At 41.2% G+C, this 25,272-nt stretch overlaps 1 protein-coding gene across 1 annotated transcript in view; it reads right to left on the bottom strand.

Moving 5' to 3' along the window:
* dhx29 (DEAH (Asp-Glu-Ala-His) box polypeptide 29) overlaps positions 1-25,272 on the bottom strand; it is a 45,910-nt gene extending 20,638 nt beyond the window's left edge. The window contains exons 1-14 of the mRNA XM_079659875.1: positions 24,858-25,272; positions 22,584-22,657; positions 21,060-21,173; positions 17,986-18,115; positions 16,732-16,874; positions 15,685-15,825; positions 13,469-13,595; positions 13,141-13,290; positions 11,834-12,008; positions 10,036-10,156; positions 7,727-8,131; positions 3,949-4,215; positions 2,623-2,766; positions 1,431-1,607 (exon numbers count right to left, since the gene is read on the bottom strand). Coding sequence (XP_079516001.1) covers positions 1,431-1,607; positions 2,623-2,766; positions 3,949-4,215; positions 7,727-8,131; positions 10,036-10,156; positions 11,834-12,008; positions 13,141-13,290; positions 13,469-13,595; positions 15,685-15,825; positions 16,732-16,874; positions 17,986-18,115; positions 21,060-21,173; positions 22,584-22,657; positions 24,858-25,011 — 2,322 coding nt within the window. The 5' untranslated portion in view covers positions 25,012-25,272. The remainder of the gene's footprint in view (positions 1-1,430; positions 1,608-2,622; positions 2,767-3,948; positions 4,216-7,726; positions 8,132-10,035; positions 10,157-11,833; positions 12,009-13,140; positions 13,291-13,468; positions 13,596-15,684; positions 15,826-16,731; positions 16,875-17,985; positions 18,116-21,059; positions 21,174-22,583; positions 22,658-24,857) is intronic.

Below are 25,272 nucleotides of genomic sequence, written 5' to 3'. Positions count from 1 at the left end.
ATGTAGAAGAGACATGGAGAAGAGGGGACACATGTTGATGTAGAAGAGACATGAAGAAGAGGGGACACATGTTGATGTAGAAGAGACATGAAGAAGAGGGGACACATGTTGATGTAGAAGAGACATGAGGAAGAGGAGACACATGTTGATGAAGAAGAGACATGGAGAAGAGGGGACACATGTTGATGTAGAAGAGACATGAAGAAGAGGGGACACATGTTGATGTAGAAGTGACATGAAGAAGAGGGGACACATGTTGATGTAGAAGAGAGATGAAGAAGAGGGGACACATGTTGATGTAGAAGAGACATGGAGAAGAGGGGACACATGTTGATGTAGAAGAGACATGAAGAAGAGGGGACACATGCTGATGTAGAAGAGACATGAAGAAGAGGGGACACATGTTGATGTAGAAGAGACATGAAGAAGAGGGGACACATGTTGATGTAGAAGAGACATGGAGAAGAGTGGACACATGCTGATGTAGAAGAGACATGAAGAAGAGGGGACACATGTTGATGTAGAAGAGACATGAAGAAGAGGGGACACATGCTGATGTAGAAGAGACATGAAGAAGAGGGGACACATGTTGATGTAGAAGAGACATGAAGAAGAGGGGACACATGTTGATGTAGAAGAGACATGGAGAAGAGTGGACACATGTTGATGTAGAAGAGACATGAAGAAGAGGGGACACATGTTGATGTAGAAGAGACATGAAGAAGAGGGGACACATGTTGATGTAGAAGAGACATGGAGAAGAGTGGACACATGTTGATGTAGAAGAGACATGAAGAAGAGGGGACACATGTTGATGTAGAAGAGACATGGAGAAGAGGGGACACATGTTGATGTAGAAGAGACATGGAGAAGAGGGGACACATGTTGATGTAGAAGAGACATGAAGAAGAGGGGACACATGTTGATGGAGAAGAGACATGGAGAAGAGGGGACACATGTTGATGTAGAAGAGACATGGAGAAGAGGGGACACATGTTGATGTAGAAGAGACATGAAGAAGAGGGGACACATGTTGATGTAGAAGAGACATGAAGAAGAGGGGACACATGTTGATGTAGAAGAGACATGGGGAAGAGGGGACACATGTTGATGTAGAAGAGACATGAAGAAGAGGGGACACATGTTGATGTAGAAGAGACATGGAGAAGAGGGGACACATGTTGATGTAGAAGAGACATGAAGAAGAGGGGACACATGTTGATGGAGAAGAGACATGGAGAAGAGGGGACACATGTTGATGTAGAAGAGACATGGAGAAGAGGGGACACATGTTGATGTAGAAGAGACATGAAGAAGAGGGGACACATGTTGATGTAGAAGAGACATGGGGAAGAGGGGACACATGTTGATGTAGAAGAGACATGAAAACGTGGACTTTCTAAGTATATATAAAGTGAACCCCCCCTCACCTCCACGGGGAAGGTCCTCCCGGGGATGCTGATGACGGGGCAGCGGTTGAAGTACGAGGAGAACTTTTGGCAGTCGACCGTGGCGCTCATCAGGATCAGTTTCAGGTCCGAACGCTTCATCACCACGTCCTTCAGGATGGTCAGCAGGAAGTCCGACTGCACGCTGCGCTCGTGCACCTTGGGGGGGAACAGGTGTACCAGGGAATTATAGTTAAGAAAAAATCAAATAAGGTTTTAATATACCGTAATTTTCGGACTATAAGCCGCGCCTTTTTTCACATTTTACCACCCTGCGGCTTATATAACGGTGCGGCTAATCTATGGATTGTTACAGCTAACGGCCACTAGGGGACCTCCTAAATCTATGGGTTTTACAGGTTACAGTCCACCACCTTTAACTCTATGGGCTCTATGGCCGGTCCGCGCCCCCCACCTTTAAGCGGCGGGCTCCAGCAGGAAAAGCTGGAGGCCGGAAAAGAGTGAGACAGGTAGCGCGCAAAAGTAAAAGTGGAACCGAGAGTGGTACGAGAGACAGAACGAGAGCAAGACAGACAGACATTACGAGAGCGAGACAGTTTGTCCCCGTACCACTGGTTGAAAACCACTGCTGTAGATCACTGCCGGTACGTGCGCTGGGAGCGCACCGTTTAAGTTTGAAAGTTGAAAAGTGTGTGTGTCTGAAACGCTATGTGATACAGTACAGTTTACACAGCACATGTTCTGTAGCTACTATTGCACTAAATGGTAACACTTGAATACGTTATGCAAATATGCAACTTGTTTGTTGAAATGTTAATAAATGGGAGCTTCCTCAAACAGCCATCTCTTTCCCAACAATCCCCTCTGTGCACGAACCCTTACATATGGTAATGAAACATTAAAACACCTGCGGCTTATAGTCCAGTGCGGCTTATATATGTACACATCATTCAATTTAGCTGCTGCGGCTTATATTCAGGTGCGCCTTATAGTCCGGAAATTACGGTACTTTGATTTTCATGATAGTTAGGGATTAGATGAAAGCAAAAGGTTAGGGTTAGTGTTAGTGTGTGAAATAAGAAGTCAAAATTAGCAAATAAACTAAAACATCCACAAAAGAATAGTTGTTAAACGTCATTTAAGAAAACCCATCACATGCATCTGAGGCCCGAGGGGTCTCTTTTTAAAACGGTCTCTTAGTAAGTGTGTGTACCTCGTCCACGATGATGTGTGTGAGGGAGCTGAGGTGTGAGTCGTGCTGCAGTTTCCTCAGCAGGACCCCTGTGGTGCAGTACAGGAGGCGGGTCCCCTCCGCCGACCTGTTCTCCATCCGGATCTGATACCCACACAGCGACGACTGGAGACATGACAACATTAAAACAGATTCATTAGAGCCAAGTAACTAAGTAGATTTAATCAAGCACCGTGCTTAAGTACAATTTTGAGGTACTTTTGAGTATTTCCATTGTATGATACTTTTACTTGTAACAGAGTATTCCAACACTCTGATACTTCTACATTTACTCAGGTACAAGATCTGAGTACTTCTACTTTTACTCAAGTACAAGATCTGAGTACTTCTACTTTTACTCAAGTACAAAATCTGAGTACTTCTACTTTTACTCAAGTACAAGATCTGAGTACTTCTACTTTTACTCAAGTACAAAATCTGAGTACTTCTACTTTTACTCAAGTACAAAATCTGAGTACTTCTACTTTTACTCAAGTACAAGATCTGAGTACTTCTACTTTTACTCAAGTACAAGATATGTGTACTTCTACTTTTATTCAAGTACAAGATTTGAGTAAAATATTTGAGTACTTCTACTTTTACTTATTTACTCAAGTACAAGATCTGAATACTTCTACTTTTACTTATTTACTCAAGTACAAGATCTGAGTACTTCTACTTTTACTCAAGTACAACATCTGAGTACTTCTACTTTTACTCAAGTACAAGATCTGAGTACTTCTACTTTTATTCAAGTACAAGATTTGAGTAAAATATTTGAGTACTTCTACTTTTACTCAAGAACAAAATCTGAGTACTTCTACTTTTACTCAAGTACAAGATCTGAGTACTTCTACTTTTACTCAAGTACAAGATATGTGTACTTCTACTTTTATTCAAGTACAAGATTTGAGTAAAATATTTGAGTACTTCTACTTTTACTTATTTACTCAAGTACAAGATCTGAATACTTCTACTTTTACTTATTTACTCAAGTACAAGATCTGAGTACTTCTACTTTTACTCAAGTACAAGATCTGAGTACTTCTACTTTTACTCAAGTACAAGATCTGAGTACTTCTACTTTTATTCAAGTACAAGATTTGAGTAAAATATTTGAGTACTTCTACTTTTACTCAAGAACAAAATCTGAGTACTTCTACTTTTACTCAAGTACAAGATCTGAGTACTTAAGAACAGGATTAGGGCCACATAATAGTTTTCTATGACCCCATGGTACCTTTTGGTTTTCGCCGAAACGATTCCTCTTTCTTAAAATGCACATGAGTTAAATAACTCCCTCCTGACCTTTGACCCCGGCGCGTCCTCACAGCCCTGCTCCTGGTTGACCCTGCAGGCGAGGCTCATGGCAGAGATCCTGCGCGGCTGCGTCACCACGATGTTGACGGGTCGAGCCGCCGGGCAGCCAATCAGAAGCTCCTCCAATAGGAACTGAGGGATCTGAGTGCTCTTCCCACTTCCTGTCTCTCCGGCCACCACCACCACCGGGTGGCGCTGCAGAGCCTCCAGGACGCGGTGCCGGTGCTGGAACACAGGAAGCTGCTCTCGCTCCAACTGGAAACACATTTAACAAATTACATGTGTTTAGTTTATGCATGTTTTACATTTCAGATCATTTTCTCTGTGTTCATCAGAGGTGGGAAGTAGTGGAGTACAAATACTTTGTTACTGTACTTAAGTACATTTTCTGGTATCAGTACTTTACTCCACTACTTATTGTTCTGACAACTTTTGAATTTGACTTCTTGCATTTTGAACTCAAATACCTGTACTTTCTACTTCTCACATGTTGAACTCAAATACCTGTACTTTCTACTTCTCACATGTTGAACCCAAATACCTGTACTTTCTACTTCTTACATGTTGAACCCAAATACCTGTACTTTCTACTTCTTACATGTTGAACTCAAATACCTGTACTTTCTACTTCTCACATGTTGAACTCAAATACCTGTACTTTCTACTTCTTACATGTTGAACACAAATACCTGTACTTTCTACTTCTCACATGTTGAACTCAAATACCTGTACTTTCTACTTCTCACATGTTGAACTCAAATACCTGTACTTTCTACTTCTCACATGTTGAACCCAAATACCTGTACTTTCTACTTCTTACATGTTGAACTCAAATACCTGTACTTTCTACTTCTTACATGTTGAACTCAAATACCTGTACTTTCTACTTCTTACATGTTGAACCCAAATACCTGTACTTTCTACTTCTTACATGTTGAACTCAAATACCTGTACTTTCTACTTCTTACATGTTGAACTCAAATACCTGTACTTTCTACTTCTTACATGTTGAATACAAATACCTGTACTTTCTACTTCTTACATGTTGAACTCAAATACCTGTACTTTCTACTTCTTACATGTTGAACTCAAATACCTGTACTTTCTACTTCTTACATGTTGAACTCAAATACCTGTACTTTCTACTTCTTACATGTTGAACTCAAATACCTGTACTTTCTACTTCTTACATGTTGAACTCAAATACCTGTACTTTCTACTTCTTACATGTTGAACTCAAATACCTGTACTTTCTACTTCTTACATGTTGAACTCAAATACCTGTACTTTCTACTTCTTACATGTTGAACACAAATACCTGTACTTTCTACTTCTTACATGTTGAACTCAAATACCTGTACTTTCTACTTCTTACATGTTGAACTCAAATACCTGTACTTTCTACTTCTTACATGTTGAACACAAATACCTGTACTTTCTACTTCTTACATGTTGAACACAAATACCTGTACTTTCTACTTCTTACATGTTGAACTCAAATACCTGTACTTTCTACTTCTTACATGTTGAACACAAATACCTGTACTTTCTACTTCTTACATGTTGAACTCAAATACCTGTACTTTCTACTTCTTACATGTTGAACCCAAATACCTGTACTTTCTACTTCTTACATGTTGAACTCAAATACCTGTACTTTCTACTTCTTACATGTTGAACACAAATACCTGTACTTTCTACTTCTTACATGTTGAACTCAAATACCTGTACTTTCTACTTCTCACATGTTGAACACAAATACCTGTACTTTCTACTTCTTACATGTTGAACACAAATACCTGTACTTTCTACTTCTTACATGTTGAACTCAAATACCTGTACTTTCTACTTCTCACATGTTGAACACAAATACCTGTACTTTCTACTTCTTACATGTTGAACACAAATACCTGTACTTTCTACTTCTTACATGTTGAACACAAATACCTGTACTTTCTACTTCTTACATGTTGAACACAAATACCTGTACTTTCTACTTCTTACATGTTGAACTCAAATACCTGTACTTTCTACTTCTCACATGTTGAACTCAAATACCTGTACTTTCTACTTCTTACATGTTGAACTCAAATACCTGTACTTTCTACTTCTTACATGTTGAACACAAATACCTGTACTTTCTACTTCTCACATGTTGAACTCAAATACCTGTACTTTCTACTTCTCACATGTTGAACTCAAATACCTGTACTTTCTACTTCTCACATGTTGAACTCAAATACCTGTACTTTCTACTTCTTACATGTTGAACTCAAATACCTGTACTTTCTACTTCTTACATGTTGAACACAAATACCTGTACTTTCTACTTCTTACATGTTGAACTCAAATACCTGTACTTTCTACTTCTTACATGTTGAACACAAATACCTGTACTTTCTACTTCTTACATGTTGAACTCAAATACCTGTACTTTCTACTTCTTACATGTTGAACACAAATACCTGTACTTTCTACTTTTTACATGTTGAACTCAAATACCTGTACTTTCTACTTCTTACATGTTGAACACAAATACCTGTACTTTCTACTTCTCACATGTTGAACTCAAATACCTGTACTTTCTACTTCTCACATGTTGAACTCAAATACCTGTACTTTCTACTTCTTACATGTTGAACTCAAATACCTGTACTTTCTACTTCTTACATGTTGAACACAAATACCTGTACTTTCTACTTCTTACATGTTGAACACAAATACCTGTACTTTCTACTTCTTACATGTTGAACTCAAATACCTGTACTTTCTACTTCTTACATGTTGAACACAAATACCTGTACTTTCTACTTCTTACATGTTGAACTCAAATACCTGTACTTTCTACTTCTCTCATTTTCCAAACAGGCTGGTTCCTTTAGTCTGAATGTGTGTTTGGTGGCGTGATCATTATTATTTAGAGTCATTGCGTGCCTATTGATTTGAACACGATCCGTGTATCCATAATTTCCTGGTCTTCTCTAAAGAAGAGGGACCAATGAAAACGTTGTCATGTTGCCGTTGGTCACCATGGAAACCTTCATTAGCTAACAATGACATTATTGTTCTATTAATATAAAGGGAGGTCAGGTACTCTTTAAAACAGCTGCTAGTTATGGGTACTTTTTACTGAAGTACATTTCAAAGCCTCTTTACTTTGACTTGAGTAAAGAAGTTTAGTCAGTACTTCTACTTTCACCAGAGTATTTTTAAACACGAGTATCTGTACTTCTACTTGAGTAAAGGATGTGTGTACTTTTGCCATCTCTAGGGTTCATGTATAGTTTTTTTTTTCCACCATGTGTTTTAAGGAACACTAGATCACATAATAACTGTATAATTATCAAAACTAAGCAGCATCTCTTTTCACCCTCTGTCTGAAACCAGAGCCTAGTCTGCTCTGATTGGTTAGCTGGCCGGCTCTGTTGTGATTGGTCAACCACTTAGAGATGTCCCGCCCCTTATCCTACAATGTGTTGGGAGTGCTATCCAATAGGGGGATTTATAGCCTCTGCAGACCATTCACATGCACACAAACCTATATAACACACTACGGGAAAGGGAAAACCCCAAAAAGCAGAATAAGGCCTCTTAAAAAGCTCTTTAATATGTTAAATGAAATTAAATCTAATCTAATCATTTATGGTCATTATACAGGTACAATGAGATGAGTAGAGCTACTCCTTTTTTAAGGTGCCATCAAAAATAAAAAATAAACAAACAAGAGACGTAAACATTCAGGAGAAGACAACACACATATGTTTACCTTCAGTTTCTGTGCCAGTGGAGACTTCCTCAGCTTCATTAGAAGCTCCCTCGCCGCCTCCAGAGCTCCCTCCTTCCTCCCTCTCTTCTCGCTCTTATCCTCCACCTCTCCTCTTCCTCCTCCTCCTCCTCTTCCTCCTTCCTCCATATCCAGTCCTGCCAGGTTCTCCCAGGACTCCTCCGGCTCTTCCTCCCCAGCTCCCCCCCCCCCCGACGGGCCCTCAGACCCAGCCTCGGGCCCCTGGTCCTGGTTCTGCTGCTGTTTGAGGCGGGTCAGCAGGCGGGAGATGAACTGGTCTCTGGGTTTGTTGGCGGCGGTTCGACTCTCTTCCTGTTTCTGCTGCTCGCTGTCTCTCCACTCCAACCACACGTCTCTGTAGGTGGGGGGGAGGAGCTGGTGCACAGACTGGGTACAAGAGGGAACGTGGGTTAGAAAGCAGCAACGGATATTCCACCTGGAGTAAATCCACCAGCTACCCTGCAGTATACAAAGTCATTCAAACTAGCTGCACCTTTACCAGCTTTGAGAACACTTTCATGATCAATCATTATAAAACATATCATATCTATTATTCTGAAATGGACCAATCTGCACAATGACTACTTTTACTGTCGCTACTTTCACTATATTTTGATGAGAATACTTTTCTACTTTCACTTGAGGAACATTTTGAATGCAGGACTTTTACTGAAACAGAGTATTCCTACACTCTGGTACTTCTACTTTTACTAAGTACAAGATCTGAGTACTTCTACTTTAACTCAAGTACAAGATCTGAGTACTTCTACTTTTACTCAAGTACAAGATCTGAGTACTTCTACTTTTACTCAAGAACAAGATCTGAGTACTTCTACTTTTACTCAAGAACAAGATCTGAGTACTTCTACTTTTACTGTCGCTACTTTCACTATATTTTGATGAGAATACTTTTCTACTTTTACTTGAGGAGCATTTTGAATGCAGGACTTTTACTTTAACAGAGTATTCCTACACTCTGGTACTTCTACTTTTACTCAAGTACAAGACCTGAGTACTTCTACTTTTACTCAAGAACAAGATCCGAGTACTTCTACTTTTACTCAAGTACAAGATCTGAGTACTTCTACTTTTACTCAAGTACAAGATCTGAGTACTTCTACTTTTACTCAAGATCTGATTACTTCTACTTTTACTCAAGTACAAGATCTGAGTACTTCTACTTTTACTCAAGTACAAGATCTGAGTACTTCTACTTTTACTCAAGTACAAGATCTGAGTACTTCTACTTTTACTCAAGTACAAGATCTGAGTACTTCTACTTTTACTCAAGTACAAGATCTGAGTACTTCTACTTTTACTCAAGTACAAGATCTGAGTACTTCTACTTTTACTCAAGTACAAGATCTGAGTACTTCTACTTTTACTCAAGTACAAGATCTGAGTACTTCTCCTTTTACTCAAGTACAAGATCTGAGTACTTCTACTTTTACTCAAGTACAAGATCTGAGTACTTCTCCTTTTACTCAAGTACAAGATCTGAGTACTTCTACTTTTACTCAAGTACAAGATCAGAGCACAACCCTCTTGCTCAGTGCTTCTCAAAGTGTGGTCCTTGAGTGCCCCCTAGTGGTCCGTGAGTATATTGGTAAAATTTCACATTTTAAATAAATAAATACATTTAAGTTTTCCGCACTCTCGCGGGAATATCTTCGCAATGGAGCGAACTTAAGTTTCACCTTTGATTGCATGATATAGCCCAGCGCAACACCTTCATCACACATGTTGCCACCTGTTTGTACCATTTTCAGGCGATTCATAATCTGTTCTAGAAAAACGATGTGTTTTGGGATATTTGTGGAGTTGGGTGGTCCGAGAGTGTTTTTTTATTGGTTAAGTGGTCCTTGGTATGAAAAAGTTTGAGAAACACTGCTCCAGCTTAACTAGAGGGTTGTGCTCTGTATGTTTCTTTGATGTATTGTATGCTACATCCACCATTGTCCCGAAGTATACTTTTAACTGATGTTAAAAAAAAACAGCAAAGGAATGAGTCCTTAAAGCTGGGAATGAGTCAGCAGCATTTTAGCACTTCCTGTCTTCCCTGTCTGGAAGTCAATGGTTTCCTGAATGTGTTTTTGGTTATCCTGACATAAGGTCTATGGTTAACATAAAATACGTCCTTAAATACCCCACTGGTGAGTTTAAAAAGGTGTTTTAATGAGACGACTGAACGTCATCAGATAATAAAATGTACTTTTTACAACAGTCTTAATTTAAGAAGCATCTCATGGTATAAAGTGTTCAGTGAGTCGTACTGTACACCTGTGTATTACCTGTCCCTTCACCATGGTGTAGAGAGCCAGAGTGGCGGCCAGATGTTGAGCCTGCATGCTGTCCTCCGTCAGGATCGTGGGACAAACTTCAAGAATGTCCTCCATCCTCTGAACACGCACCCTGAGAGAGACGTCAAATCAATACAACATATTTCTAAATCTAGTTGGACATAGGTTTTAAACAATAAGCTTTAAAATGATTATCATTATTATGCCCCCACTGGACTTTAACACCCCACACACACTCACATCCAGCACCAGACACTCTTTACACTGCTATGGACAGTCTTGCACTAATGTGCATTTCCCAAAGATATTGAAGTGACTGTTATTTTGTACATATTGATTGTTGTGTTTTTATTTATGTCTTAATGTGTACATATGTATAAATGTGTCTGTTGATTGTGTATATAGGTTTATACATATTTTATATATATTTGTTTTCTGGATTGTGGGAAACAGTATTTTTGATCTCTCTGTCTGTACACAAACTGAAAGATTGACAATAAAGTTGACTTTGACTTCAATAACACAACATATCACTACTGCAGGATATGTTATACTTCAATATATATATAGCACTAAATAATGATTATTTTTAATGCTGTCAAAATTATCGCGTTAACGGCGGTAATACATTTTTTGAATTAAATGCGTTAAAAATATTTAACGCATGTGCAGAATGGCCCGCCCCATACATCCCACCAGTGGCAGCGCTGGGGTAGGCTACAGCCATACCAAGAAATGGCTTAGCCCCACCTTAGCCCCACCATGAAAAATGATGTTAAAGTAAGCAAAATAAAGTCCGCCAACTCGCGCGGAGTAAATCACACAGACAGCAGTTAGTAAGATTGATTTCAGTAGCCACTTGTCTGGAAATACCGAAGACCAGAAATGGTTTTGAAAACTTTTGTCACGTAGTGATCGTCTTCTCAATAGAACATCTTTGATAATGTCTTCTGGCCAATCAGAATCAAGATAACGGCGTGGTGTTGTTGCAGGAAGTCCTGACGGAGAATACTTTTGCTGTAGTACATCTCTATATACATCGATGCAACATTACGTGTTGATAGAAATCAACACGTGATGAAATAAGACCCCACGGTTTGATGAGTGATAGGTGTGTGGGCTGTCTTTCATTCTGACACACAGAACAATGTTATAATAAACATACTGTATGTTAAATGGATATATCCGCCTTCTTTCATTTATCTTTCCATTCACACAACAATATACATAAAGAAATGGCATATTTTGGACATAGTTCGAATGGTGATTAATCTGATTAATACATTTTTAAGCTGTGATTAATCTGATTAAAAATGTTAATTGTTTGACAGCCCTAATTATTTTTACAAGGTTACAGAAAATGTTCTTTACTTTTATAAGGAATTTATTAGTTAAAGGATCAAATATAATATTTAATCGATCCATTTTATTTGAGAAATGTAGAAAATATTGAGAAATGGCGTTATTAATCTGACAATTAATTTCCTGTCAAGCAACTCATTGTTTCAGCTGTTCTTGTATCTACAAATTGGACAATTCATCTGTAACAAAACCTTATATTGTTGCTAACCCTTTTATAAGATTTGTGTGGGGATTAGGGCAAAAAGCAAAAATTCCCTTTGAAATGTAGCGGAGTAGAAAACAAAAACACATAAAAAACGCAAGTAAAGTACAAATACCTTAAACGTTGTATATCTAAGTCTAACTTGAGTAAATATCTAAGTGGATTTGTACGCACCAAAATGTCCATGTGTATAGGACAAAAACACACCAACACACACACACTCACTTGGACCTCCAGTATTTCCCAGCAGGCACCTTGTGGAAGGCGGGTGCCGGGCTCTTGGGGAGGTTCTTCCGGACCCAGTCGATGAGGAACTGTTTGGGGGATTTTCCCGTCCAGCTGCGAGCCGTGTAGTCAAAGTCACGGATGTCCTTCGGCTCGTTCTTCTTCACAACTGGAGCTGGAAAACAGAAAGGAAAGTGTGACGAAATGATCAGCAAAAAGTGTGAGATTAAATGTTGGTTTTAAAAAAGTAATGTATCCCAAAGCCTCGTTTATTTTTTGGCACTCAAACTTAGAATACAGCCTAAAAGTGTGAAGACTTTCCCCACTACAAGAATAAACCAGGTGAACTTAATTATCCAATATCACAAATTCTGTGCATTTATACTTTTGCATGTTATCTTTTAATGCCATCAACCTGCAGTGGCTCACTCAGTAGGGGCTTGGACTGGGGGCTGTAGGGTCGCCGGTTCAAGTCCCCGACCACACCTAAAATATGGAGTGCTACTTGGAGAGGTCACCTCCTGCTCTTGAGCAAGGCACCGGATTTTCCAAACTCACATTGGTTTCTCATACAGCATCTCTGTATAGTATGTGTATTCACTCTCTGTCCTAAATGGCTTGTTGGAGCTCCTGCCCCCCCCCCCCCCCCCCCCCCCCCCTCCCTGTGAGCCCAGTGGCCATCTGCGACACAGCGAAACCCAGCCCGAACACACACACCCGCAGCCTGGCTGGGAGTTTGTGTGTGTGAGTGAGTGAGTGAGTGAGTGAGTGAGTGAGTGTGTGTGAAACGTAACGGCTCCACGGATTGGTCCATTTGAACCAATCTGCGGAGCCGTTATGTTACGTCACTATACCCAAGAAGTAAACAATGGAAAAAGAGAAATGTCCAACGAGGTCACAAACCACTTGTAAAAACACAAAGTAAATATCCTGCATTTCATTACATCAGGCTTCAAAATGGTAGTTTTTACTATTATACACCAATAAAAAATGGCTCCACCAAGAACCCTACATTCGCATATATATTAGCTTTTAATGACTGTTTTTAAATGCCATTGTAAATGTGTTTCCGCTGCACTATTTCCTGATGATTTTCGTTTTTGTAAAGCACTTTGAATTACCTCATGTTGAAAGGTGCTGTATAAATAAATGTACCTTGCCTATCCTTATTTTGATAAATTACTATATTCAAATCCAATTCAAACAGTATGCTGTGTTTTATATGTACAATACCTTGTAGAACAATTAGAAAGTTCATTGTTAAAGTCACTTAATGAATGAAGAAAGTTAATGTTTGAGTTGCAAACCTTTCTCTTTAGGAGGGGCTTTCTCCGTTTGTTCGAATACACTGAAGGCGAGATCCTCGGTGACAGGAAGTGTTTTCTTTTCCTTCTGCGGCGCGTCCACCACCTTTAGAGCCGGATTGAACATGGGGTGGGGCTCCAGCTGCTTCATCTCTACAACGCAGGAAATATATGAGTTTAACACGAAAAGAAATGTTTTAAAGGTCACCTATCATGCTATTTTTAGGCAATAGCATAGGTCTCAGATATATAAAAAAAATATATAAAAAACCTATCTATGAAAGAATTTGAGTTTTTGCAGTGCAGGACTCAGTTAGAGGAGCTCTCTGACCTTGCAGGATGATGCGGATCCGGTCCTGAGCCGACCTTTGACCCGTCTTGTCTCCTTTTGTTTTAGCAACAGCAGCCATGTCTCTGGCGTCGTACAGTTGAGCCGTGAGGATCAAATACCGGTCATTCTGCACAGAAAGAAACAACATGCATCAATCAATCAATCAATCGACAACTTTATTAATCCGGCAACGGGCAATTGGTTATGAGCAGCTTATGTACACAGGCAGGAACATACACGAAGAAAGCACACCTGGATGTGGATCATTCCTATTTACACGATAAATAGTTCATAGTATCACAAAAAATAAATAAATAAATAATCAAGTAAAAAAATGTTGAAGAAAAAGTTAACATTTTGAGGAATAAGTCAAATTTGGAGAAAAAAATCTAATTCTAAATAAAAAGTTAAAGGTCACATGTCATGCTTTTCTGGTTATTACCCGTCCCCCTGTGTGTTATGAAGGTTTTTCTGCATGTAAACGGTCTGCAGAGTCAAAACCCTCAAAGTACACCCTGTAGCGAGTAAAACTCTAAAACAGAAAAGACCTCCCCAAAACGCCTCGTTGGTGAAACGTCATCATTATGTCATCATCCATTTGATTCTTATGGGCCAATCCGCGGAGCCGTTACGTCCGCGGAGCCGTTACGTTAAGCCCCCGCTGATTGGTCCAAATTGACCAATCCACACACACACACTCAGTGCAGGCAGCCCTGCTGATTTCTGCTCCGTGCTGCAGGCTGATAACAGACAGTTGGGAACAATATCAAGCCACACTTATTGTTTTTATTTCGGCTGTGACTTTGTGTGTGTTCAGGTTGAGTTTGGCTGTGTTTGGCTGTGTATCGCTAAACAAGGAAATCACGGAGGAGGGGGGGGGGGGAGCTTCAGCGAGCCGTTTAGTGGAGAAAGTGAATACTGCTGAATACACATACTTGATGCTGTATGCGGAACCAATGTGAGTTTGGAAAATTGCACAGTATTTTTCTATTTTAGTAGACCTCAACAATGGAATTATGATCAGTGGAAATGGCCATGACATGTGACCTTTAAAATTCGAAGAAAAGTGAAATTTTGAGAACAAATCAAAATGTTGAGAAAAAAAATCTAAATTGCGAAAAAAAAATCTAATTTGGAGAAATATGTCCAATTTTGAGAAAAGGAAACAATTTCTAAAAAAAAGGGAAATTTGGAAGAAAAATTCAAATCCTGGGAAAAAAATCGAATTCTAAAAAAAATTCCAAGAAATTGTGAGAAAAAAGAAAAAAAAATGTTGTAAAAAGTAAACATTTTAGAAAAAAGTCAAACTATCAAGAATGCTGAGTAAGCTGATCAAAATATACTACACTATCACGACTTCATACAAAGCTGCAAGACGATGCATCCAGTGGACAGTTAGCTTAGCTTAGCATAGAGCAGGGGTCGGCAACTGGTTACGGTGCGCGTGCCAATGGTGGCACGCGCACCGTAACCAGTGGCACACTAGGAATAAGTGGAATAAGTGTGCAAAATATTTAAATTGTATTTTCGGATCCTGAACGAGACCGCCGCCAGAGCGCGTCTCCCCGTTACCTGCAGAAGGAGGCCATGCACGCAACGCAGCCCCGCTCTCTTTAACTCCAGGTGACTTTCTGCTTTCCTCCGTGGTGCAGTGCTGATCGTTTCACCACGGAGGAAAGCACTTCACTAATTGCAGTACCCAAAAGGAGCTGTACAAATGCCGCAGTTTTTGCGTGGCTGTGTCTTTAGTTGGAAGCCTAGTGGCGATCTGCTCATTTCTCATCGAAATAACATGCTACAAAGGGGCGGACTGGCCATCTGTGTGCTCTGGAGAATCACAGAACGGACGGTCGTCATTATTATTATGCCGTTCAAACCAATTATTTAAATTAGTTTGTTAAATTCGGCATCATGTAAGTTGCGCTGACAGGTCCACACACAGCGAGGCTCCCCCGCCCTCCTGCTGACAGTTCACGAGCGTCGACACGCTGATAAAAACATTTATTTTTAATGGCACTTCATATCAAAAAGGTTGCCGACCCCTGGCATAGAGACTACAGAGTGGGAAACCAAATAATGGAGGAAATCTAATATCAGGATATTTCTGATCAAAAACCAGATGTTGCAACTTTATATTAGGATTTACACGATGAGATTTTTGTGAAACGATCCTTAGATATGTGGATTTAATAAAATGTTGTATTTATTTTACTTACTGGGTCAAACTTCTCCTCCAGTTCAGGGTTGCGTGGTTTCTTCCCTGCTTCCTCTTCCTCCTCCTCCTCTTCCTCACTGCTCTGCTCTGCATATCTTAAGATCCAGTCCTTCATGCAGGCAGCTTCATCTTTCTCTGACGCCTGAAAAACATAACGTTAAGAACAATGTTTATTATATTATCACACACACACACACACTGTACAACACACACACACACACTGTACAACACACACACACACTGTACAACACACACACACACACACACACTGTACAACACACACACACACTGTACAACACACACACACACACACTGTACAACACACACACACACACTGTACAACACACACACACACTGTACAACACACACACTGTACAACACACACACACACACACACACACACACACACTGTACAACACACACACTGTACAACACACACACACACACTGTACAACACACACACTGTACAACACACACACACACACACACACACACACACTGTACAACACACACACACACACACACACTGTACAACACACACACACACACACACACACACACACACACACACACACACACACACACACACACACACACACACACACACACACACACACACACACACACACACACACACACACACACACACACACACACACACACACACACACTGTACAACACACACACACACACACACACACACACACACACACACACTGTACAACACACACACACACATACACACACACACACACACACACACACACACTGTACTGTACAACACACACACACACACACACACACACTGTACAACACACACACACACACACACACACACTGTACAACACACACACACACACACACACACACACACAGTACAACACACACACACACACACACACACACACACACACACACTGTACAACACACACACACACACACTGTACAACACACACACACACACACACACACACACACACACACACACACACACACGATTTAGTGTTGAAGTGCACATCCGACTAAACAACAACACACACACACACACCTTGGGGGTGTCTCTGGGTGCGATGCTGGGGGCTTTGGGGCTTGGGGGGGCAGGTATCTCCGGAGCAGGGGGCTGGAACTTGGGTCGGCTGCTCTTCTGACTCTCCTCCTGCATCTGCTGGGTGAAACCTTCCGGAAGCTCATCTGGAAGAATCCGGTAGATTCAGAGATATTGTTAGAAACATCTCACTGGTCCCCGGCTTGAGCTTGAATCTCAGGATCCATGTATCTGTGATCCTCTCCAGAATGGAAGTAGTCATCACATACAGAGCATCAACTAGTTCCTGAACAGTGTCCTTCACATGCTGATATCCAAGAGAGGGAGTTACACAGTCACAAGATGGAGGAATACCGGTTCTTCTCTGTACTCACACATCCTGTCATGAACAAAACACTGAGTTTTTTTTGAAAATGTTGGCTTTTTTCAAAGAATCTCCAAATTCTGACTTTTTCCCAAAATCTCAAAAGGGTGTGTGTGTGTGTGTGTGTGTGTGTGTGTGTGTGTGTGTGTGTGTGTGTGTGTGTGTGTGTGTGTGTGTGTGTGTGTTCTACAGTGTGTGTGTGTGTGTGTGTGTGTGTTGTACAGTGTGTGTGTGTGTTCTACAGTGTGTGTGTGTGTGTGTGTGTGTGTGTGTGTGTGTTGTACAGTGTGTGTTGTACAGTGTGTGTGTGTGTGTGTGTGTGTGTGTGTGTGTGTTGTACAGTGTGTGTGTGTGTGTGTGTGTGTGTGTGTGTTCTACAGTGTGTGTGTGTGTGTGTTGTACAGTGTGTGTTGTACAGTGTGTGTGTGTGTGTGTTGTACAGTGTGTGTGTGTGTGTGTGTGTGTGTGTGTGTGTGTGTGTGTGTGTGTGTGTGTGTGTGTGTGTGTGTGTGTGTGTGTGTGTGTGTGTGTGTGTGTGTGTGTGTGTGTGTGTGTGTGTGTGTGTGTGTGTGTGTGTGTGTATAGATGCGGCAAACAGACAGGTCTCAATTGGTTTGGTATCCTATGCTTACTTGTAATACTTGTAAATACAACTTTTGCCGCTTAATTTCAATTCGCCATTTCAGCGACCAGAGAGGGGGGGCAGGGGGAGATTATCTAATTTATCTAACCGCCTGCTGCTTCCCCTCCTCTCTCCTCGGTTCCCTTCCTCGCCTCCTCCGCTCGCATCTCCTGTGGGCGGGACTAAGACACGAGGATAGGAGTCGAGGAGGGGAAATTAGAGAATTGAGAAACCTTTATGATATCTATCTATCCATCTATTTCTCTGTTACCGTCTTTGAGGTTAAGGCAGAGCCAGTCGAGTGCAGAGTGCAGATCTCCTCCGTACAGAACGCTGCTCTTCATCGACTCCTCGATGTGTTCCCTCTTAAAGCTGAACTTCTGCAGAGCCGTGTACAGATCCTGTAAACACAAACAAAACAACATTTAAATCACTTTCATTTAAATTACATATAAATCATGTATTACAAAAAATCTATTACGGAATCGACTGTCCTACGCAATTGTTTTACGCTCTGTGTCCGTAAGAGAATTGCGTCTCAACTTATACTTCCGATTATGGACTATTGTGTTGTATTATGTTGTCTAGGGCTGAACGATATATCGTGTCATGGCGATAACCGCGATATGCGCATGCGCGATATTCACATCGCAGGGACGTGCGATTTGATTATTTTCTTTTAGGAATATTTATTTTTTTATTTTTTTTATTTTTTTTAGGACGTGCGATATTAAGTAGGTAAATTAACTCAAACACGTCATGTTACAATTATTTTGCTGGTTGCTACAAAAGGAACTTGCTCTCATGTCAGGGGTACTTGAGTGAGTGACATGCAGGCTCTGCATGCACAGCAAACCACCAATCACAATCATTCTTGATCAGATCACAGCAGGCCCCGCCCCGCTAGTTTGCAGACCATCAAAACACTGAAGCACAGGAGGACAATACCAGCGAGAATGAAGATTTACTTCCAAAAAGAAAAGCAACATCTGCCATCTGGAACTATCTTGGATACAAAAAGCTTTGTCTCTCCTTCACAGATGAACCCCCTTATTTGAGGGTAAGCAACATGCATTATCATGACGTGTTAGAGCATGACTTAAGGTATGATGAGTCAACCAGTTAAGATCCAGACGTCCGTGACTAAAATCCTTCATCCGGTTAAATATAGTTAAAAAAAACGCAATATATATCGCAGGGGAAAAAAATATCGCAATGTCAGTTTTTTTCAATATCGTGCAGCCCTAATGTTGTCTACCAAAATGCACACACATCAGATCTTGCTCCACTTAACACAGCCTATAGTAGACTATGCAGATTTGTTCTTGGTTGCCCTTTTCGTACACATCACTGCACGATGTATAACAGACTTGAATGGCCTTCATTAAATGTAAGAAGACACACGCATTGGCTTCCACTTATATTTAAATTATATGTTAGACGCTTTTATCCAAAGGGACTTACATACTCACTACTGTGGACAATCCCCACAGGAGCATTTTGGGGTGAAGTGTCTCAGGGACACAACGACATGCTGACTGCAGTGGGGTTTGAACCCTGATCCGAACACCAGTGCACTAGTCCACTGCGCCACACGCCTCCCACAGAAATGCATTTACTTTAACTATCTCCCTAATTTAAAGCAGTATTTTGTACCTTACTCGTCAAATGATCAAGTTAGACATTCTGTAGTCTGTCCAGATTTATTTCTCTGTCCCCTCTGCGGAAAAATGTATTGTCTTTAGAGCGTTCGTGTTCAAAGCCCCGACAGACTGGAGTACTTGACTTGCTGCTATTAGATCCCCGTCATCATGTGTCAGCATTATCATCTCACTTTGGGCTGCTCTGCTCTTGATGAAACTGATCTATTAGACACTATCAAATCCATCCATCCATCTTCTCCCGATTATCCGTGGTCGGGTCTCGGAGGTATCAGTTCCAGCAGAGAGCCCCAAACTTTCCTTCCCCCTCATCACCCATCTCTGACTGGGGGGTCCCAAGGCGCTCCCAGGCCAGAGAAGAGATATAATCCCTCCACCTGGTTCTAGGTCTACCCCTCGGTCTCTTCCCTAGGGAGGCGCCCAGGTGGCATCCTAACTAGGTGCCCTAACCACCTCAACTGGCTCCTTTCGACGCCAAGGAGGAGCGGTTCAACTCCGAGTCCCTCCCGGATGACTGAACTTCTCACCTTATCCCTAAGGGAGACGCCAGCCACCCTGCGGAGGAAACCCATCTCGGCCGCTTGTACCCGCGATCTCGTTATTTCGGTCATGACCCATTCTTCAGGACCATAGGTGAGTAGGGATGTAACGATATATCGAATATCGCGGGAAATAACTGTCTCAATACGGTCGTGAGGCTGACAAAATATACAGCGATCTTTTTCTTTTTTTTTTTTTTTAATTTATATAATCTTTTTTTTTTTTTTAACCTTTATTTAACCAGATGGTCCTATTGAGGTAATCGATCTCTTTTTCAAGGGAGACCTGTCCAACATGGCAGCAAGTAGGTTACAACATGAACATAAAACAACAGATAAGTACAGGGCTACATGTACATACCTAGAGACATTGACAAGTACCAACAGTATATGTATATCTCGCCCCGTCAATAAGCCTCACCTTCTTGGCAACAACTGTATTGTTTTTGAAGTGGTGGAGAGACAATGCACAGTTTGACCCACTGCTGTCACCCATGGCCAAAGCATATCTCTCTGTCCCAGCAACATCAGTACCAAGCAAGAGAGTTTTTTCCACAGCAGGGGATATTGTAAACACCCAAACATCCCAGCTTCTACCTGGAAATGTGGACATGCTCATATTCCTAAAAGATAACCTTGATGATGCTGAGTGAGTGAGTTAGAGTTGAGTTACTTGAAAAACTAAAGTGAAACTTGATTTATTCTATTGCAGGGTCTGATTATTATATTGTTGACACTTTAAAATCCTACCATCCTACTAAAATGCTGTACAAATCAGATTTATTATTTAATGAAGAATTATTTATTTTTTTAAATCACATTTTATTTCCTTTATTTTTCAATATCGCGATAAATCTCGTACCGTGAGTCTTTGGTATCGTTACATCCCCATAGGTGAGGGTAGGAACGAAAATGGCCCCGGTAAACTGGCTCAGCTCTCTTCTCGTCACAACGGTGCGGGAAAGTGTACATGGGTTGTCCTTGTATGCCATGCTTTGCTTTCTGTTATTTTGTTCAAGTATGTCTGTGAGACGTTGCTTTTGTCGGGACCCCCTTGAAAACCAGATGGTGCAACTCAAGGGGTTTATCCTAATAAATATATGTCTATATAACCGTGTCAGAGTCAGAGGGATGTTTTTATTTACCAGTAACTTCTTGTTGGTCAGTCTTCCCGACACCGGCCCTTTGTCTCCGTTCTGCTCCCTGAAGTCATTGATCAGTTTGATGATCTTCTTCTCCAGGTCTGGTTGGATGACTACCTGTGTTAAAAGGGGGAAATACGCTTCATTATTACAACAGTATGAATACTGGACAACACGGATTAGATCTGCAGCTGAATTAATATTGGACTTGAGTGAAAAATTGCATATAGTGATACAAAAAAACGTAGGACAGAAACCTTCCAATAGAAATGCTGTGTATTTAATTGACTCAAAGTAGTCAAGTAGTCCGCTAACGATGCTTATTCAGTCTTTCATGCACTACAAAATATGGAAATGCTATATATTTTTGTTCAGATTAATATTAAGCATTCTGTTAAAAGGCTGGGTGCATTTTTAGTACGTAGGTAGGTAGGTAGGTAGGTAGGTAGGTAGGTAGGTAGGTAGGTAGGTAGGTAGGTACTAGGTAGGTAGGTAGGTACCTGGTAGGTAGGTAGGTAGGTAGGTAGTAGGTAGGTAGTAGGTAGGTAGGTAGGTACTAGGTAGGTAGTAGGTAGGTAGGTAGGTACTAGGTAGGTAGTAGGTAGGTAGGTACTAGGTAGGTAGTAGGTAGGTAGGTACTAGGTAGGTAGGTAGGTAGGTAGGTAGGTAGGTAGTAGGTAGGTAGTAAGTAGGTAGGTAGGTAGGTACTAGGTAGGTAGGTACTAGGTAGGTAGGTAGGTAGGTAGTAGGTAGGTAGGTAGGTAGGTACTAGGTAGGTAGGTAGGTAGGTAGGTACTAGGTAGGTAGGTAGGTACTAGGTAGGTAGGTAGGTAGGTAGGTACTAGGTAGGTAGGTAGGTAGGTAGTAGGTACTAGGTAGGTAGGTAGGTAGTAGGTAGGTAGGTAGGTAGTAGGTAGGTAGGTAGGTACTAGGTAGGTAGGTACTAGGTAGGTAGGTAGGTAGGTAGGTAGGTAGGTAGGTAGGTAGGTAGGTAGGTAGGTAGGTAGGTAGGTAGGTAGGTAGGTAGGTAGGTAGGTAGGTAGGTAGGTACTAGGTAGGTAGGTAGGTAGGTAGGTAGGTAGGTAGGTAGGTAGGTAGGTAGGTAGGTAGGTAGGTAGGTAGGTAGGTAGTCATTAGCCTCATAATTAAATAAAATAAATCAAAATATGTTCAAATGCATGCTAGCTGTGTCTTGGTAGCTTATTTGCACTACAGAACAATAAGGTTTAAAGCTTAATTATAATTTGGACTGCAGAAAACTAATATTAAAAATGAACCGTGCTGTTCTGAATCATACACAGCAAAGTGATTTCATTTGTCATGTGGAAGCGTTTGAAAGCAAAGCTGTCATTGTTTAGTTAAGTACATCATAATATACATGAGAAAAGAAAGTATCCACTGTCACATGATTACATTTGAGCAGGTTATAGGCTTGTCAACAACAGGTTACAGCGGCAACATGAGCTTGACATACAGAGACACAGACAAAATAAACACTGAGGTTCACAAACTAAAAATACAACTTACTTTAAGAATGGATTTGTCCGCGACTCCACCTGTGTCGACCTGGGCCGTGTTAGCGAGGCTGTAGGTCTTTGGAGCTGTAGGGAATAAAAAGCAGATGTTGTGTGTCAGATACAAAACGAGGCATGTTAGTGATCACCTGGAACATTTGCCCTGTATGGTGTTGTGCTTTTTAAAGGTATCCCAAAACTCAGTGTTTCACATGCACTCTGCGCATTAGGTTTAAACGTGTATTATTAGGCTTTAATAACAACAGCTTTATCAACAGTATGGACAAGGACCTTTAAGCTGCATAACAGCCTGAAAAAGGATCATCTCATCAGCACATTTGGAGCGATTGATACCTCTCAAATGCACGACAAAACCCAGGTTATATCACCTTTTGATTTGTTCTCTTTGACGTCGTTTTATCTCCAGATCTGTGGCCATGACCACTTGCATTTTCTAGGGACGATGTTTGAAAGAAAAGTGCTATCTTTGCCCCTGTGTGGTGTTGTGCTTTGTTTAAGGTATCCCATAACTCAGCGTTTGACATGCACTCTGTAATATAAGGTTAAAAACAAGTATTAGGCTTTAATAACAACACCGTCATCAAGTCACAGCATATAGTACAGGGTTTACCACAACAGATTAGACATCTTAAAGCTCCATAACAGCCTGACAAATGATCATATCATAGAACACATTTGGAGCGATTGATACCTCTCAAATGAACGACAGGTTATATCACCTTTTGATTTGTTCTCTACATGTCGTTTTATCTCCAGATCTGTGGCCACTTGCATTTTTTAGGGACGATGTTTGAAAGAAAGTCAAACTCCACTCCAAGTAGGGAATGAGTCCTTTCCCCAAGTGAAGGAATTCAAGTATCTGGGGGTCTTGTTCTCGAGTGAGGGAACAATGGAGCGGGAGATGGGTCGGAGAATCGGAGCAGCGGGAGCGGTACTGCAGTCGCTTTGCCGCACCGTGGTGACGAGAAGAGAGCTGAGCCAGAAGGCAAAGCTCTCTGTCTACCGGGCCATTTCCCTTCCTACCCTCACCTATGGTCATGAAGGATGGGTCATGACCGAAAGAACGAGATCGCGGGTACAAGCGGCCGAGATGGGTTTCCTCCGCAGGGTGGCTGGCGTCTCCCTTAGGGATAAGGTGAGAAGTTCAGTCATCCGGGAGGGACTCGGAGTTGAACCGCTCCTCCTTGGCGTCGAAAGGAGCCAGTTGAGGTGGTCAGGGCACCTAGTAAGGATGCCACCTGGGCGCCTCCCTCGGGAGGTGTTCCAGGCACGTCCAGCCGGGAAGAGACCGAGGGGTAGACCTAGGACCAGGTGGAGGGATTATATCTCTTCTCTGGCCCGGGAGTGCCTTGGGACCCCCCAGTCCGAGCTGGTTGATGAGGGGAAAGGAACGTTTGGGGCTCTCTGCTGGAACTGATACCTCCGAGACCCGACCACGGATAAGCGGGAGAAGATGGATGGATGGATGGATGGATGGATGGATGGATGGAAAGAAAAGTGCTATCTTTGCACTTGTATTGGTGTTGTTTTTTGTAAAGCTCCTCAGGGTTTGACAGGCACTTTGGAGATACACACGTACTGTTATCAGGCTAAGTATAATGATTAGACTATAAACAAGCATTATAACGTCAGAAGGGACACATCATTATAGACTCATATAAGCTCCATAACAGCCTGTATTTATCTTTTTACTTGTATTTGATGGTTTGTGAGCTGACCTGTGGGACTTCTGTATTTTATGTATTTATTTATTTATTTCTCTGTACAGCACTTAGGTCTTGAGGTTTTAAAGTGCTGTACAAATAAAGCTACTATATATTGTATTGTATTGAGTATTGATCATATCATCACAACATGTGTAGCTATTGATACTTCTTAAATGCAAGACAAAACAAATCTGAGTACTTCTTCCACCTCTGGCTAATCATTAGGCTTTAATAACAGCATTGCACTATTTCTATTCTATTTTGTTTGCATCTACTTGCACTATTTTAACTATTTTCTCTGTTTTATTGTGTTGCACTGTTGTAGGAGCCTGTGACCTAAGATTTTACATTGATATATATACACTGTAGCTATGTACACATGACAATAAAAGCCTTGAATATTGAATCTTTATAGAGTAACATCATACAGACAGGGTTTAACACAACAGTGTGGACATCTTTAAGCTCAAGCTACAGCCTTAAATAGGACCATATCAACACATTTCCAGCTTGTAATACTTCTCAAATCAATGACAATGACAACACACATATAATATCACCTTTTGATTTGTTCTCTTTGATAGGTTTCGCAGGTTTGTTGCTGGCTCCTTGTTTCTCCGCCGCAGTGGCTTCAGTCCTGCCGGCTGAGGCTGCTGCTGCCGGGGCTAAAGGAGCACCTACACCCGCTGCCGATTTCTTCTTCTTTCCACCCATCTTATCACCAACAAACCGCCTGTCTGATGGTCCTCTATTCCGCTACGAGTCACCAAGTCATCCACAAGGTGATGCAATGTTGTGGTTAAATTAAAAACAGATAAAGAAAAGAGAATGAAGCTACTGTGAAATTCGCTCCGTGTTCATGTCGGGTTACTTTTTGGACAACCCGGCTACCGTACCGGAAGTTCTTTTTCGTTCTTTTTTTTAAAATTACAATTTATCAAATCAATCAGGCACCAAGTCATTCACAAGTTGATG

This window comes from Notothenia rossii (assembly GCF_949606895.1).
Source record: "Notothenia rossii genome assembly, chromosome: 11".
In the NCBI taxonomy this organism is placed as follows: Eukaryota; Metazoa; Chordata; class Actinopteri; order Perciformes; family Nototheniidae; genus Notothenia; species Notothenia rossii.
The sequence above is the reverse complement of the archived record's forward strand: the minus strand, read 5'-3'. Positions and strand labels throughout refer to the sequence as shown.